Genomic DNA, 17,216 nt, shown 5'->3' on the forward strand with positions numbered 1-17,216 from the left:
GCTGCAAAAGGAACATCCAACTACTCTAAGAGATTTCATTTTCCCACCCACCCATCCACACATCCATCTTGGCATCAATCCATCCCTGTGTCCATCTATCCATCCATCCATCTACCCACACAACCACCCATCACGTTCACCTACCCATCCACCCACACATCCACACATCCATATACCCATCTACATACCCCCATCTATTCATGAATCCATCCATTCATGAATCCATGGATCCATCCATTTATCTATCCATCCACCTACCCACCCCATCTCACCCATCTTTCAGAAGCAAAATACTGAGTGCAGCTACTGTGAGGGTGGCCAGAGCGGAGAGCACAGTGGTCAGTGTGGGCGTGACACCTGGGACATGTCTTGAGGGGAAGAGGGTAACTGCTGCACAGTGATGACTCTCTGAGGTCACTGACCTGCCTGGTAGCCCTGGGTACAGGGTGCCCCCAAGGGGCCTCTCCGGGCCCACCCTCCTGTTGGAGAGCTGGCCCAATCTAGGAGCACAGCCCTCTGGCTTGGCCTCTCTGAGCCTCCCACCCAGGAGCAGCATCCTCTGTGTGCCCATGTGCTCACCTTGATATCTCGGCCTTCCTTTCTGCCCGTGCAGGTCAGGGAGGTGACAACGCTGGGCCTGCCCAGCCCAGGGCTTCGAAGGCTGCGTGCGCCTCGCTTGCACTACCTTGGGGGGACCTGGGGAGAGGGCAGGCTGGCCAGCCGTTGCTGCTCTGCCCTGTGGGGCTGGGGCTGGGTCTTCTCTGAGGGTCTGGGTGTCCCCTCATCTGCCCCCTAGGTCCAGCCAGCTGGGGCCTTTGCTGGGAGGCAGGGCCTAAGCAGTGGTGTGAGTTCTGATCCAGCTTCACCTGCCCCAGTGGGCCTCTGACCCAGCAAATGAGACTTTCAGTGACTTAGTTTCCCCTTCTGTAACATGGGTGAATAATCAGACAGAGCCCTGCTTGCATCACTGGGCCTGAGACCCATGCACAGCTGCCATGACTTCAGGAAGGGGCTGCATGGTCACAGTGAGGGTCTGCGAGGAGGGAGGCTCCCAGGGCCTCAGTGTGGGCAGAAAAGATGCTCCCCACCGGGTGGGGCTCCATGACCGACCCTCAGCCCTGAGGAGGGTGCTCCAAGCAAGGTAAGAGTTCCCTGGGGAGCCAAGCAATAGGATGTGTGTGCATGTGTGTGTGAAGGAACTGGCTCAGGAGTTGATGGGGTCTGTGGCTCGAGTCCAGAGGCATCTGGAAACGAAATCCCGCCTCACTTAGGACCTCACTCTTCTCTCCACAGGTCTTCACCCGACTGGGCAAGGCCCACCACACAGCTCCGGCCTCCTTGTATCCCAGAGGCAGCTTCCAGACACAGACCAAAAGCTAGGCACTGTACCCAGCCGAGTGGATCCAGAATAACCATCACCTGGGCTGACTGAGAAGGGGGCTGGGCACACTCCCTGGCAGGGTGGGGACCCTCACCGCCCGTCCCTCACCAGCCTCCCCCCACCCTGCTTCCGGATGACTCAGTTTGTGGGCACAGAGTGGGGCCATCGCTGAGGCTGTGACGTCTGTCCTGCTCCTCCCTGTGGTCACGGCTGTAAAGTCCGAGCTGGGAATGGTGTCTTGTCCTGGCAAACACCGCGGGGCGTGGGGTCTGGGCCAGCACAGGGCCTGGCAGTCAGCCCTGGCCCAGCTGTGCCGGGTGGGGTGGCATTTCCACCGGGCTTCCAACCCTCCTCCTGGAGTTCAGCACTGCCCTGCAGTGCTCAGAGGCCCAGGGGAAGCTGTGGGCACAGGGTTCCCCTGGCCTGGGAGGGCAGGAGGAAAGGCCTGGAGGGTCCAGGTCTCTGCAGCCCCAGTCCGACATCCCCTAGCTCATCTTCCTCCTGCAGCCAGCGCCACCCCTTTTCTGCTAGGGTCCCTGCGGTGACTGCAGCCAGGGCTGGGAGCTGTGGTGCCACAAGGCCTGACCAAGTCTCACTGCCCCCAGCACCCCACTCTGAGGTTGGGGTTTAGTCCTCACGGCCTGCCGCCAGCTGGGCTGCTGCATCTCAGCCCACATGGTGCCTGGAGACCCGGGGAGGAGCACCCCCAGCTGTAGCCACCACCACTGCCCTAAGACAAGAGGACTCCAGGAAGACCCCTCCACCTTGGGAGGACCCAGATCCAGGGTCCTCTCTGTTGTCCCACCCAGGGAGGCCCCACCTCAGAGCTCAGCACAGATGGCCGTGTCGGGCATCCTGCATCTGGCAGAATGCAGATAGGGAGCCTGGTGTGGAAGATCTCATGCCTCTCAGAGCCTCAGTGCCGGGCCCTCCTGGGTTTCCCCAGGGCTTAGTGCCAGCACGGGAGGCCCGCTGGGGAAGTGGCACAATGGGCCTTTGGCCCAGTCGGCTCTGGTTCCCTAATCCCTGCTCAGTCCTCACAGTCATGCTTCCCCAGGGGCCTTGGTCACTGGCCTCCCGGCCCTGTTGTCCCTCACTGGCCCCGACTGTCACCATGGCAGGGGTTCTGAGTGGTGACCTCTGAGTCAGCACAGATGCCCGAGGGCCTGGCTGCAGCTGGGCTCTGCATAGCCTGGTGCTGCCCGTGGGTGGAGCCTCCACATCATCAGGCGACCCCTCACAGCCCCTGGGACCCTGGCATCTCTTTTCACTGCACTGCACCAGAAGTCAGAAACTAAAATCAGGATCTGTCTGTTTCTAGGAGGCAGAAAGTGTAGAGCAGGGAGGGACTCCAGACCTCAGTTTACTCAGGACTTCTCTGTGCCCTCCACCCCCGGGGGCTCCGTGGGAGTGGGTATTCCTAGTGGGCCCAGGTTTCGGGGCTCTGTACCATGGTTCCTCAGGGCCTTTCCAGACTGATGAGGCAGCAGCTGGCTTTGAGGTTCACCAGAGACTGAGACCCCTCCGTCTGAGGCAGGACCCGCTTCCCTCGTCCTGCGGTGCCCAGGGGAGCCGGTTCAAGTGTGCCTGCCTGGGAGGTGCCCTGCAAGTCCTAATTACAGGTAATCTCAGACCAGCTCTGGGGAAACGCTAGGTGCAGGGAGTGGGCCGTGGGGGCTCAGAAGTGCTCAGAGAGCTCCCTGGGACCCCAGGCTGCACCCACGTAGCTCTCAGGGCTGTTCTCTCCCTGGGACGGGGCAGGCTTGGCTCCCCTGAGTGACCTGGGCCTGAGCCTTGTGGGCCGGGGTTGTCTCAGCCAACACTACCTAGGAGGGCAGGTCCTAGGGTGGGAGACATTGGGCCCGGCTGGGCAGGGAGCCTCTGCCTGGGCTCTGCTGGGGTACAGGGTGGGCAGGGGAGCTGGAGGGGACACGGAGACTGGCAGAGACCCTCATCCCAGGTCTTGGCCCCGTGAGGTCCACCTTGGGTGTGTGCTGGCATCGGGCATGGGGCAGCCACATCCTGAGGAAGCCGAGTTTACCCGGGGAGCCATAAAGAGATAAACTCAGATAAGGTGAATCAACATTGCCCTGTGGTGGCCACGCTTTCCCGCACCTGTTTGCATGATAATCCGGTGAACGCCCCACCCCCTCTCCCCGCCCTCTGCCCGCCCCTGGCACCCATGGGCCATATAAGTCCCAGACCCCTGGCCCTGGCGCTCTCCGACTCACCTTTCTGAGCCACCATGGGGCTACCACTGGCCTGCCTGGTGGCCACCTGCCTGGCTCTGGCCTCGGCCAGGGGCTTGGAACTCCAGAGAGGTGAGGGGGCTAGGGACAGGCAGGGAAGCATCCCAGGAAGGGTGCTGAATGGTCCTAGGCACAGGGGTGCCCCACATCTGGCCTTCGGGGCTCCCAAGGACACTGGGACACAGCGGCTCCAAGTACATGGGGGTTTTGGGTCCCCATCCACCCCTGGAGAGTGGCCTGGCCAGGGTGGGTCCAGGGGACCTAAACCCGTGGACAGAGCAGCCCCGCAGGCGAAGAGGCCATTCTCAGGGGAGTGGGACATCTGGGGTGTCCAGAGGAGTATGTGGGGGCCCCGGGTATTGGGGAGTGTGGGGGATTCAGGGACCCACTCTGGGATGGGTTGCACCATCTGGCGGGGTGGTCTTGGCCAGAGGGTGCTGGCCCACCTGTTCTGCCAGGATGGTGCTAAGTCATGGAGGTCATGTCCTGGGGGCGGAGACCCTCCGAGAGGGCCCAGCCTGTCCTCCTGGTGGAGGAGGGGGGTGGGCAGTGACTGTGGGCTATAGCCAGGCAGACAGCAACCAGGGTGCCCGGAGGACCCTGCACTCGGGGCTGCTGAGGCACCTGTGGAGGGGCTTCTGGGGTCTGTGTGGGGTCCTGGAGGCTCGCCCTGTTCCCCTTCAGTGAGCCGAACCCGAAGCCACACCCACAACGTCTGCAGCACCTGGGGCAACTTCAACTACAAGACCTTCGACGGCGACGTCTTCCGCTTCCCCGGCCTCTGTGACTACAACTTCGCCTCTGACTGCCGTGACTCCTACAAGGAGTTTGCCGTCCACCTGAAGCGGGGCCTGGGCCCGGGTGGCAGCCACCCGCAGGTGGAGTCCGTGCTGCTGACCATCAAGGACGACACCATCTACCTCACCCACCAGCTGACTGTGGTGAACGGGGCCATGTGAGTGGGGCAGGCGTGTTCTCTCCTGCTTCTCAGCAAGCGGGTGGGTGGTGGCCGCCGGTCTTCAAAGCGCACAGGTGCCATAGTGACTTCCAACTGCCCAGCAGCCCCTGCAAACCCCTTTTGCTGTGGCCCAGGCCCTCGGGGCCCAGCAGGAGTCCTGGATGGGGTGTCCAGTGGCTGTGGAGCAGTTTCCAGCTCGAGTTACAGAAATGGGCCAGCTATTGTCCCCACATTGTCTCCAGAACAATGCAGTCCTCTTGAGTGTATTCCCGTCCGGCGGGTTCCTGCCTGCTGCATTTGCCCTTTTTCTGTTCAGGGCCGGGGGTCCCTGTAGCATCAGGATGGCTGGGTGGAGATGCCCATGGGCCAGAGTCTGGCCATGTCCCAGGGTAGCCAGCCGGCCCAGGGCAGAGGCCCAGCCCGCTCTGTTGTGCCCGTGGCCCAGGCTGTCTGTGGCTTCTGGGGTCGTCCCCACTGGGCAGCAGCCCCCAGAGAATATGCCGCAGCCCTGGTGGGTAGTGACTAGGCACCTCTGCCCCACAGGGTCAGCAGCCCGCACTACAGCTCGGGGCTGCTCATCGTGAAGAGTGACACCTACACCAAGGTCTACTCCCGCGCCGGCCTCTCGCTCATGTGGAACCGTGAGGATGCACTCATGGTGGGCACAGTGGTGGGGCTGGTGGGACAGAGGGCTGCACCCAGCTCTGGGAGGTGCCTCGGGCTTCAAGGACATGGGCTGGCCATCTCCTCCATCTCTCAGGACCTCCCTGGTGTGGGCCCCCCTCTCCTTCCCACCTGCCCCCCTGAGGAGCTGTCTGGGCCTTGGGGCTCCCAGTGGGTGCCCTGGCCCTGTGGTCATCACTGTCCTGTGCCCACAGCTGGAGCTGGACAGCAGGTTCCAGAACCACACCTGTGGGCTGTGTGGCGACTACAATGGGCAGCAGACCTACTCGGAGTTCCTGTCAGAAGGTGGGTGCAGGTCTGGGCAGTGCTCGGTGGGCCGTAGGTGGGCAGGACTGTGATGTCTGCTGACCACCGACCTCCACGCCCAGGCATAAGCTTCAGTGCCATGGAGTTTGGGAACATGCAGAAGATCAACAAGCCTGAGGCGGAGTGCAAGGACCCTGAGGAGCCAACCATGCCTAGGTCCTGCTCCGAGCACGTGAGTTGAGGGGCCCTCAGGGTCTTGGGGCCCCTGTGCCTGCAGCCTTGGCAGTAGACCCTTGTGCCCACCGGAAGGAGCAGGGGCACGAGCAGCTGCCCACACACATCCCTCCCCAGCGCGCCGAGTGCGAGCAGCTGCTGACGGCCGCAGCCTTCGAGGACTGCCAGGCCCGTGTGCTGCTGGAGCCCTACGTGCAGGCCTGCGTGCGTGACCGCTGCCAGTGCCCACTCGGTGACGGCTGTGTCTGCAGCACCGTGGCTGAATTCTCCCGCCAGTGCTCCCACGCTGGCGGCCGGCCTGGAAACTGGAGGACAGCCTCACTCTGTGGTAAGCGCCAGGCCATCTCCGGGCCTGGGGTGCTGGGCCTGTGCCCAGCGCCCGGGTTTGGCCCTTGCCTGCCTGCGGGGCTGGCTCACATCCGCCTTCCCTTCCAGCCAAGAGCTGCCCCGGCAACATGGTGTACCTGGAGAGCGGCTCACCCTGCATGGACACCTGCTCCCACCTGGAGGTCAGCAGCCTGTGTGAAGAGCATCCCATGGACGGCTGCTTCTGTCCTGAAGGTGTGTGCCAGGCACCCTGACCCAGGGATGGTGGGGGCCCAGGGTCAGTCCCAGGACTGGAGATGCCCAGCTGGTAGCCCTGCCCTGGGCAGCCCGGGGCTCTCTGAGGCTGCCACAGTGACACCCTGTCCTCGGCTATGCCAGGCACTGTGTACGACGACATCATGGGCAGTGGCTGCGTCCCTGTCAGCCAGTGCCACTGCAAGCTCCATGGCCACCTGTATGCACCAGGACAGGAGGTCACCAACGACTGTGAGCAGTGGTGAGTGCCAACACCCAGGGCTCAGGCGGGCAGGTTGGGGTACCGTGGAGCCTGACCCATGCCCCACTGCCCGGCAGCATCTGCAACACTGGCCGCTGGGTGTGCAAGAACCTGCCGTGTCCTGGGACCTGTGCCTTAGAAGGTGGCTCCCACATCATCACCTTTGACGGAAAGAAGTTCACCTTCCACGGGGACTGCTACTATGTCCTGACCAAGGTGGCAGTGGGGAGCCAGGGTGGTGGGAAGAGTGGCCCTGGAGAGGGTGCCCGGGTGCCTGTGGGCAGTGTGGGCATTCCCTTCTGCATAACTTCTGGGTCCTGCTACAGCATCCCCTCCCTCCCCACAGAGCCACCACAATGACTCTTACGCCCTGCTGGGCGAGCTGGCACCCTGCGGAGCCACGGACAAGCAGACCTGCCTGAAGACTGTCGTGCTGCTGACTGACAGCAGGAAGAACGTGGGTGTCGCCCTCACCCCTGGTCTCCCCTAAGCCCTCCCAGCTCCTGACCTGGACCCTCCCGCAGGTGGTGGTCTTCAAGTCGGATGGCAGCGTGCTGCTCAACGAGCTGCAGGTGACCCTGCCCCACGTGGCCGGTGAGTCTCCAATGGGGCCTGGGTTTCTGGGGTGGGACACAGCAGGGTGGGGCTAGTGCCTCTGTGGTGGCGGTGGGGACATTGAGTGCCTTCCTCCCCACCGCACCCCACCCTGCAGCCGGCTTCTCCATCTTCCGGCCATCTTCCTACCACGTCGTGGTGAACACGGTCCTTGGGCTGCGGCTGCAGGTCCAGCTGGTGCCTGTCATGCAGCTCTTCGTGACACTGGACCCGTCGGCCCAGGGGCAGGTGCAGGGTGAGTGCCCACCCGGCGGATACCCCCACCACCCCCAACGCCCTCTGCTCGGCTCCTCCCAACTCCATGCCACCCGCAGGCCTCTGTGGGGACTTCAATGGCCTGGAAAGTGATGACCTCAAGACGTCAGGGGGGCTGGTGGAGGCCACAGGTGCCAGTTTTGCCAACTCCTGGAAGGCGCAAGCGAGCTGCCACGACAAGCCGGACTGGCTGGATGACCCCTGCTCCCTCAACATTGAGAGTGGTGAGGCCGGCACTGCAGACCCTGCTGGTGTGGCCTCGGTGGGCTGAGGACCCTGCTGCTCCTGCCGTGCAGAAGAGGGTCACAGGGCTAATCACTGAGTGGTGGCCTTGCCCAGGGTCTGGCCCGGTACCCCAACAGCACGCCCTCCCACCCAACACCCGCCACCCTGCACATGCAGGGACTTCTGGGTCTTTGGTGTGAATGGGGGGAGGTGGAGGGTGCCATGCAGGGGCCCCACCCTGCCCAGAGCTGCCCTGGTCTCACAGAGGGAGGAGGGGCCAGGGTCCGAGGGGGACCCTGTCCACTGTGGGCAGTGACATGTAGAGGGGCTGCCTTGCTGAAGTTCTGATCCCCCCCAGCCAACTACGCTGAGCACTGGTGCTCCCTCCTGAAGAAGACAGAGACCCCCTTTGGCAGGTGCCACTTGGCGGTGGACCCCGCTGACTATTACAAGGTAGGTCTGTCCTCACCATGCCCGCCCCTCGCCCCCAACGCTGTAGCAGCCTGAGGACCAGCAGGGTGTGTGTGCTTGTGCATGGGTGTGCATGAGTGTGCATGTGCACAGGGGCGCTGCACCACGGCCATCTCCCTGCTTCACTGCTGCCTCAACTCCCATGCAGAGGTGCAAGTACGACACCTGCAACTGTCAGGACAACGAGGACTGCCTGTGCGCGGCCCTGTCTTCCTACGCTCGTGCCTGTGCTGCCAAAGGCGTCATGCTGTGGGGCTGGCGAGAGCACGTCTGCAGTGAGCGTCCCGGGAATGGCCAAGGAGGGCACAGCTTCTGGGGAGAGGGTCTCCCACTGCTGCCGGCTCCCTGCCTCTGCCTGCAGGGTCACCTGCTGGCGACTGGGAGCTGCTGCAGCTGTTCCCAGTCAGGGTCCCAGGGTGGCTTCCCGACCCCTTAGCTGGGCGGGCACCTGACAGTGTGGGGCTCAGGGACAGAAGCTGGAGCTGGTCTTCCTCTGCTCACACTGGCCGTCGGTCCCTCTGCAGACAAGGACGTGGATGCCTGCCCCAATTCACAGATCTTCCTGTACAACCTGACCACCTGCCAGCAGACCTGCCGCTCGCTGTCCGAGGGGAATGCCCACTGCCTGCAGGGCTTTGCGCCTGTGGATGGCTGCGGCTGCCCCGACCACACCTTCCTGGATCAGAAGGGCCGCTGTGTGCCCCAGGCCAAATGCTCCTGCTACCACCATGGACTCTACTTGGAGGCAGGGGAGGTGATTCTGAGACAGAGTGAGCGCTGGTGAGTGTCTGGGACCAGGACAGAGGCGGACACGGCTCGGGAGGGGCTGCTTCCAGAGCTCTGCCGCACGATGAGACAGGGGAGCTCCACTGGGGGGCTGAGGTGCCCCAAAGGCGCACAGGTGCCGGGGGTTACTGAGGGGCCAGGCGGGCATCTGTCCCCATGCAGTGGTGGTTTCTGGTGACCATCTCTTGTGGGGACGGTGCCTGGGCCCCACTCACCCCATCTTTCCTTGTAGCATTTGCCAGGACGGGAGGCTGAGCTGCAGGCCGATTCAGCTGATCGGGCACAGTAAGTGGGTGCTGCCCTGTGCGTCGGCCTCCCCTGCCCCTGAGCCCATAACCTCAGCCTGAGATAAGGCAGACTTTCCATCCCGCAGGCTGCAGGGCCCCAAAGATCGTGGTAGACTGCAACAACGTCACGTCCCTGGCCACCCAGGAGGCCCATCCCCTTAGCTGCCAGACGCTGGTAGCTGGCTATGTGAGTGCCACTGCTCCAGCCTGTGGAAGGGTGGGCGGACTCCCATTGCCCTGTCCCCACTGGGGTCTGATGCTGAGCCCTCTGCCCCCTGCCTTATTGACAATGACCCTTCCCGTCCCCAGCAATGCACGGCAGCCTATTAGGGACCCTGGGCAGGCAACTTCCAGTGGTGGGTCTGAGGGGGTCCTGGGGGCTAGGACACTGAGACCCTCCCACCTGACATCTGTTCTGGGCTCCTGGGGGTGGCTTTGGTCTCACGGGAACCTCACTTTCTGACTTCCCCCAGTTCCACACGGGGTGTGTCGGTGGCTGTGTGTGTCCTGAGGGGCTGCTGGACGATGGCCATGGAGGCTGTGTGGTAGAGGAGGAATGCCCGTGTATCCACAATGAGGACCTGTACCTCCCCGGGGGCAAGATCAAGTTGGACTGCAACACCTGGTGAGTGGCCGGCCCCAAGCCCTGGAAAGAACCAGCCAGCCAGTGCCACTTAGTGTCTGCGCTGGCCTGGGGCCAGGTGGGGGCATGAGCGTGTTGGTTGTGGCACTTGGAGGTGGTGTGGGCACCTGCTGGAGTCCTACCTGGACTGCCAAGGCTTATGTGCCACTCAGGCTCCTCCCACTGTCCTCAGCACCTGCCAGAGGGGACGCTGGGAGTGCACGAAGTTCGTGTGCCATGGCACCTGCTCCATCTACGGCAGCGGCCACTACGTCACCTTTGACGGGAGACACTATGACTTTGACGGACACTGCTCCTACGTGGCTGTTCAGGTGAGCCGTGGACAGCACCATGGCCTAGAGGTGGGAGGCAGCAGCCCTTCCTCAGCCCCAGACCCCACACCATCAAGAGGATTTGTGTTTCTAGTAGCAAGCAGGTAGGCATGCAGAGGCTCCTGCACCCTGTGCTTTGGGAACCTTCCTAAAGCCATGGAGAAGAGGAAGCCTGTGTGTGTGTGTGTGTGTGTGTGTGTGTGTGTGTGTGTGTGTGTGTAGTTATGATGGCCCAGCTAGTGCCCCAGCCCCATCCCTGAACCCCTCAACAGGAGGTGCTGAGGCTGGGCAAGTCAGGGTCAGACCTAGGGCCAGCCTCACACATGGGCAGAGGCAGCCAGCGTCTTTCTGCCTGGCAGGCTGACAGGCCCAGCTGGCTGGCTGGCTGGCTGGGTGCTCCCTGGGTACCCACGTCCTGGCCATCCAGCTGACTCTGCCCTGTCTGTCCCCAGGACTACTGTGGCCAGAACTCCACAGGATCCTTCAGCATCGTCACTGAGAATGTCCCCTGTGGCACCACTGGTGTCACCTGTTCCAAGGCCATCAAGATCTTCTTAGGGGTAAGTGTGGCCCACCCCAGGGGACAGGGTACCTGAGGAGACCCCAGACATGGCTGATGACTGGCGTCTCTTCCTGCAGAGGACAGAGCTGAAGCTGGAGGACAAGCACAGCAAGGCAATCCAGTTGGAGGAGGGCCACCATGCAGCCTACACTATGCGGGAGGTGGGCCAGTACCTGGTGGTGGAGGCCAGCATGGGCGTCATTGTGATCTGGGACAAGAAGACCACCGTCTTCATCAAGCTGGCTCCCTCCTACAAGGTGGGTCCCCAGCTAGGTGGAGCACCTATGTGCCTTGCCACCCTGCCAGCCGTCCCCAACCCTTGCGTGCTCGTCCCCAGGGCTCCGTGTGTGGGCTGTGTGGGAACTTCGATGACTGTACCAACAATGACTTCACCACCCGTGACCACATGGGGGTGAGCAGCGAGCTGGACTTTGGGAACAGCTGGAAGGAGGCCTCCACCTGCCCGGATGTGACCACCACCCCAGACCCCTGCAGCCTGAACCCACACCGCCTCTCCTGGGCTGAGAAGCAGTGCAGTATCATCAAGAGCAGGGTGTTTGCCACCTGCCACAGCAAGGTGGGTGGACCGTGGGTGCACTGTGGGTGCAGGTGGGGCTAAGGGTGGGCCCTCCACCAGGGACCCCAGCAATAGGCTAGGGGAGGCTGGGGGCGGGACCACTGCAGGCAGATCTCAGCTATTGGTGCACAGCATCTAGGGTGGGGCTGTGAGCACCTGAGGGTGCATGCGAGCCCAGTATAGACATCCAGAGGTGGTGGGCAGGGCCAAGAGAAGGGAGTGGCTGTAGGTCTGGTGGGGCTGTGCTTGCCTTCTGGCCACACGTTTTGAGAGTCACCTAGCACCACTGCTATGAAGCACTTTTCCTTCAGCTTTGGTTCTGTCCACTGTTTTGGACACCTGACCACATGATCAGCCTTCTGTCTGAGATTCCTGGTGGAGCCCTAGCCTCCCTCTGCTTTCCCCGGTCTGTGGTCACCAGGGAGAGAGGAAGGACCTAACTAACCCCTTAGCCCCAGATGGCCCCCAGCTGCAGACTGTAGGACAGGGGCTGGTTTTAGCAGTGTGGTCTTACAGCTGAGGCCTGCAGGCCTCTAGGGGTGGTGACAGAGCTACTACCAGCCTGGACTCTCTCTGGATACCCTCCCCGGATAGCCTGGCCCTGGGTGCAAGTGCTGGATAACTGAGCCTTGTCTTCCTCCAGGTGGACCCCATGGTCTTCTATGAGGCCTGTGTGCATGACTCCTGTTCTTGTGATTCTGGCGGGGATTGTGACTGCTTCTGCTCTGCTGTGGCCTCCTATGCCCAGGAGTGCACCAAGGAGGGGGCCTGTGTGTTCTGGAGGACGCCGGACCTGTGTCGTGAGTGCCCACGGTCCCGGGCTGCAGTCACGGTGGGGAGCCGCACTCCTGTCCCATCCCGGTAGTGGTGTGTATACCACTCACCTCCCGCCCTCCTGGGCATACTTCCTCAGGCCACCCTGGCACTGGGTTGACAGGCACCTGCTGGACATGTACTGCCTGTGTCCCCTCACCTCGGTGTCCACCTGTGCCCACAAGTCTCACCCCATCCCTGTCCCCCTTGGTGCACCCCAGCCGTATTCTGCGACTACTATAACCCCCCTGATGAGTGTGAGTGGCACTACGAGCCATGCGGGAACCGCAGCTTCGAGACTTGCAGGACCATCAATGGCATCCACTCCAACATCTCCGTGTCCTACTTGGAGGGTGAGTGGTGGCTGGCAGGCCGTGGGGAGCCAGAGACCTGGGCTCCAGCGTTTGTTCATGCACAGTGAGCCTGAGTGAAAGCCCTGCCTTCCTGGCAGACAACCAGCAGGCTGACACGGGGAGGCAGAGTGGGCTGTTCTGGGGACCCCAGGGATGAGGCGACCAGGCCCTGTCTTCCTGGCTCCTGGCCCTCAAAGGATATCCCCAAGGAAGGGCCTGTGGGGTGGGGCTGATGGGGCCTTGTGGACCGGGGGACCCCCATGGTGGTTCAGGCCCCATGCCCTGTGCCCGCCAGGCTGCTACCCCCGGTGCCCCAAGGACAGGCCCATCTACGATGAGGACCTGAAGAGGTGTGTCACTGCGGACAAGTGCGGCTGCTATGTCGAGGACACCCACTATCCGCCGGGAGCTTCGATTCCCACCCAGGAGATCTGCGAGTCTTGGTACCTAAGCCCATGCTACTCAGGGCCTGGGGGAGGCACAAAAACACATGCACATGTGTTCACACATGCAGACACAGCCACACACACGCTTGCTTGTGCATACACATGCACGAGCTAGCCACACACAGCATAGACACACAGGCATGGACACATGCTACTCCCGTGCAGGTGCACGTGGACAGCTACATGCACACACATATCAGCACGGACCACACACATGCACACATGTGTGCACATGCATGGAAGTAACCCGTCCCCTCTCCCTCTGGGCAGGGCTCCTTTCCAGTTGGCCCTTGGGGCCATGCTGGGCTTTGGGCTGGGCCTGGGGTGGAATATCTGTGAGGGAGCTGTGGAAGGTTTGCAGCCGTGCGTTTCTTTTGTAGTGTGTGCACTAACTCCTCCGACGTGAGCTGCCAGTGGGATGAAGGTGGGTCACTCTGTGCTGCTGCTCCCAAGCTGCAAGCCACGGGCTGCCCCGTTCCCGGTCTCCTGCTCCCAGCTCTGCTCTCTTGGCGCCCAGGTTCCTTTTCCTGGGCAGCGGAGCTGTAGGACTCACAACACACACACTGCTGTTCCCTCGGGGGGCTGGTGCCCTGTGGTGAATTTCCGTCACCCTGTGACGTGGCCTCTGTGTCTGAGGAGGCCCCTTCGAATGGAGGGGTTCCAGGGACAGGGTCCCGTGAAGTTGTTTGTGCCCCACATGGGACAGCCTGGAGGCTTTGACAGTTTCTTTCCCTCCCACCCCCAGGGAAGGTTCTCAACTTTACCCAGGATGGGGTCTTCTGTTACGAGGAGACCTGCGGCCCCAACGGGACAGTGGTTCAGAACTTCACCATCTGTGCATCCACCACGCTAAAGCCATCCACCCTGGCGACTTCCACTCCTGTCCTCACCACCACTACCACCCCTCTCACCACCACCACCACCACCACCGCCAGCACCACCACGCCCATGACCTCCAGTACAGGTAAGGACCTGGGCCACACACCCTTGCTGGGGCTCTGGCCTCTCCTGGCACCGGCCTGAACACCTGACCCAGCACAGCCACCTTTGTTCTGCAAATTTCCTGCAAAACAAACTTGGGGAAAATGTTCCTAAACGTTAGGGAAACCAGAAGATTTCCTTAATTAAACTCTTCTGTGTGAAATCACAGCTACCACTGAACAAACCACCGGGGTGTGATAGCCACAGAAAAAATGTTTAAAATCATCTCTGACCATGTAACAACAGCCTCTTTCTCCCTTGTTCTTTTGCAATTTTATTTACAACACTGCAGAGTAAGTGGCCTTGACAATGCTTCCCAATGATAAATGGGCCCCAAAAGAGCACACCTTGCCAAATTCTGCCTGGGAGGCTACCTTCAGGATGGGGTGGAGGCTGCATTGGGTGTCTCTGCTAATGGGCCAGCAAAAGGTGTACTGGGTGAACTTTTTCGCTGTACGCTGAGCTCAGACTGGTGAGCGGTCTGGGGCTGAGCAGGTGACTATACTGTTGGGCCAGATAAACCCTGCCACTCTTCCTTGTTGGGTGCATGGCCTTTTTGTTACCCAATTTTTTGATACAAAGACTTGAAGACAGCTGTGGACAGAGTACTGAGTGAGATCTTCTCTACTGGGCCTATCACACAAGATGTGTTGGCTACTTTCCCCTGGGCCTCAATTTATCTGTTATAAATGAGGGTGGAATTGGTGTCTGGCTCTAAACCTTGATCCTATAACCTTGTTCTTGGGTGGTTGTGAGGAGGGGAGAGGCAGGAAAGCCATGCCTGAGGGTGTCATGGAGGTCAACAAGTCCTTCAAGATGCAGTAACCTCCTTGGTAGGACCTCTTCCCAGTGAGTGGCTGATGCTGGGCTTTGTGTCCCCAGAACTGTGCTGCTTCTGGTCAGACTGGATCAACGAGGACAACCCGAGCAGCGGCAGCAATGGTGGTGACCGTGAGACTTTTGACAGCATCTGCGCAGCTCCTGAGAACATTGAGTGCAGGTCGGCCACTGAGCCTAAACTAAGCTGGGAGGAACTCGGCCAGAAAGTACAGTGTAATGTGTCTGATGGGTTCTTCTGCAAGAATGAAGATCAGTTTGAAAATGGACCATTTGGGCTGTGTTATGACTACGAGATACGAGTCAATTGTTGCGTGCCAATATACTACTGTACATCCAGCACTCCTACCTCTCCATCAACAACCATACCAACCACACCATCGTCAACCACGCTGAAGCCACTGACAACACCAACCACAACACTGAACACACCATCGATCACTGTGCCAAAAACGCAACCAACAACGACATCGACCACGCCATTGACCACCACTGGAGCACCAACGACCCCCATGCCACCCCCGCTGTCATCCACCAAGCCAGCCACGCCGTCCACAACAACACAGACCACGCAACTGACCACCACTACTGCACCACCAACCCCCATATCAACCCCGCCATCGACCACCACGCCCATCACGCCACCTCCAACTACATTGACCACACCACTGACCATCACTACCGCACCACCGACAACCACGGTGACGCTGCTGTCGAGCACCACATCTGTCACACCACCCAAAACTACACCGACCACGCCACTGACCACCACTACTGGACCACTGACCTCCACGCCAACCCCGCTGTCGACCACCATTCCCATCACGATACCTCCAACTACACCAACCACACAACTGACCACTACTACCGCACCACCGACCCCCACGCTGACCCCACCTTTGACCACGACTCCAGTCACCCCACGGACTTCTACACCGACCACGCCAATGACCACCACTACTGGACCACCGACTTCCACGCTGACCCCGCTGTCAAACACCACACCTGTCACGCCACCTCCAACTTCAACAACCACGCCACTGACCACCAGTACTGCATCACCGACCCCCAGCCCGAACCCGCTGTCGACCACCACGCCTAAAACGCTACCTCCAACTATACCCACCAAGTCATCTACAACCACTACTGCACCACCGACCCCCACGCCTACCCAACTGTCGATCACCACGACAGTCCCTCCATCGACAACTACACCGACCACGCCACTGACCACCACTACCACAGCACCGACACCCACAGGAATCCCGCTATCGACCACAATCTCTGTCACTCCACCGACAACTACACCAACCACGCCACGGACCACCACTACCGCACCACCAACCCCCACGCCGACCCCGCTGTCGACCACCACGCCTATCACACCACCTCCAACTACAACAACCACGCCTCTAACCACCACTACCACACCACCAACGTCCACGCCAACCCCACTGTCAACGACCACACCCGTCACTCCACCAACACCTACACCGACTATGCCACTGACCACCACTACGGCACCACCTACGCCCACACCAACACCGCTGACCACCACCACGTCCGTCACTCCACCGACACCTACACCGACCACGCCACTGACCACCACTACCACACCACCGACACCCACGCCAACACCGCTGACTACCACCACTCCCGTCACTCCATCGACTACTACACCGACCACGCCACTGACCACCACTACCACACCACCGACACCCACGCCAACACCGCTGACTACCACCACTCCCGTCACTCCATCGACTACTACACCGACCACGCCACTGACCACCACTACCACACCACCGACACCCACGCCAACACCGCTGACTACCACCACTCCCGTCACTCCATCGACTACTACACCGACCACGCCACTGACCACCACTACCACACCACCGACACCCACGCCAACACCGCTGACTACCACCACTCCCGTCACTCCATCGACTACTACACCGACCACGCCACTGACCACCACTACCACACCACCGACACCCACGCCAACACCGCTGACTACCACCACTCCCGTCACTCCATCGACTACTACACCGACCACGCCACTGACCACCACTACCACACCACCAACGTCCACGCCAACCCCACTGTCAACGACCACACCCGTCACTCCACCAACAACTACACCGACTATGCCACTGACCACCACTACGGCACCACCAACGCCCACACCAACACCGCTGACCACCACCACGTCCGTCACTCCACCGACACCTACACCGACCACTCCACTAACCACCAGTACTGCACCATCAACCCCCAAGTTGACCCCGCTGTCGACCACCACGCCTACCACGCCACCCCCAACTACCACAACCACGCCACTGACCACTACTAAGGCACCACCAATGTCCACGCCAACCCTTCTATCAACCACCACACCCCTCACTCCACCGACACCTACACCGACCACGCCACTGACCACCACTACCACACCACCCACCCCGACGCCGACTCCGCT

At 61.2% G+C, this 17,216-nt stretch overlaps 1 protein-coding gene across 1 annotated transcript in view; it reads left to right on the top strand.

Moving 5' to 3' along the window:
• The first annotated feature begins 1,016 nt into the window (after positions 1–1,016).
• Muc2 (mucin 2, oligomeric mucus/gel-forming) overlaps positions 1,017–17,216 on the top strand; it is a 33,130-nt gene continuing 16,930 nt past the window's right edge. Inside the window, 31 exon segments of the mRNA XM_033764764.1 lie at positions 1,017–1,141; positions 1,889–1,922; positions 2,703–3,003; positions 4,315–4,585; positions 5,132–5,246; positions 5,467–5,557; positions 5,641–5,750; positions 5,870–6,080; positions 6,188–6,313; positions 6,458–6,575; positions 6,653–6,791; positions 6,922–7,032; positions 7,100–7,169; positions 7,288–7,425; positions 7,505–7,669; positions 8,029–8,123; positions 8,290–8,416; positions 8,666–8,921; positions 9,160–9,212; positions 9,301–9,401; positions 9,688–9,839; positions 10,030–10,168; positions 10,621–10,728; positions 10,808–10,987; positions 11,068–11,307; positions 11,951–12,107; positions 12,342–12,473; positions 12,769–12,916; positions 13,300–13,343; positions 13,665–13,883; positions 14,783–17,213. Coding sequence (XP_033620655.1) covers positions 1,017–1,141; positions 1,889–1,922; positions 2,703–3,003; positions 4,315–4,585; positions 5,132–5,246; positions 5,467–5,557; positions 5,641–5,750; positions 5,870–6,080; positions 6,188–6,313; positions 6,458–6,575; positions 6,653–6,791; positions 6,922–7,032; positions 7,100–7,169; positions 7,288–7,425; positions 7,505–7,669; positions 8,029–8,123; positions 8,290–8,416; positions 8,666–8,921; positions 9,160–9,212; positions 9,301–9,401; positions 9,688–9,839; positions 10,030–10,168; positions 10,621–10,728; positions 10,808–10,987; positions 11,068–11,307; positions 11,951–12,107; positions 12,342–12,473; positions 12,769–12,916; positions 13,300–13,343; positions 13,665–13,883; positions 14,783–17,213 — 6,707 coding nt within the window.

This window comes from Fukomys damarensis, unplaced genomic scaffold (genome assembly GCF_012274545.1).
Source record: "Fukomys damarensis isolate Sample0158 unplaced genomic scaffold, DMR_v1.0_HiC HiC_scaffold_16, whole genome shotgun sequence".
Taxonomy (NCBI): domain Eukaryota; kingdom Metazoa; phylum Chordata; class Mammalia; order Rodentia; family Bathyergidae; genus Fukomys; species Fukomys damarensis.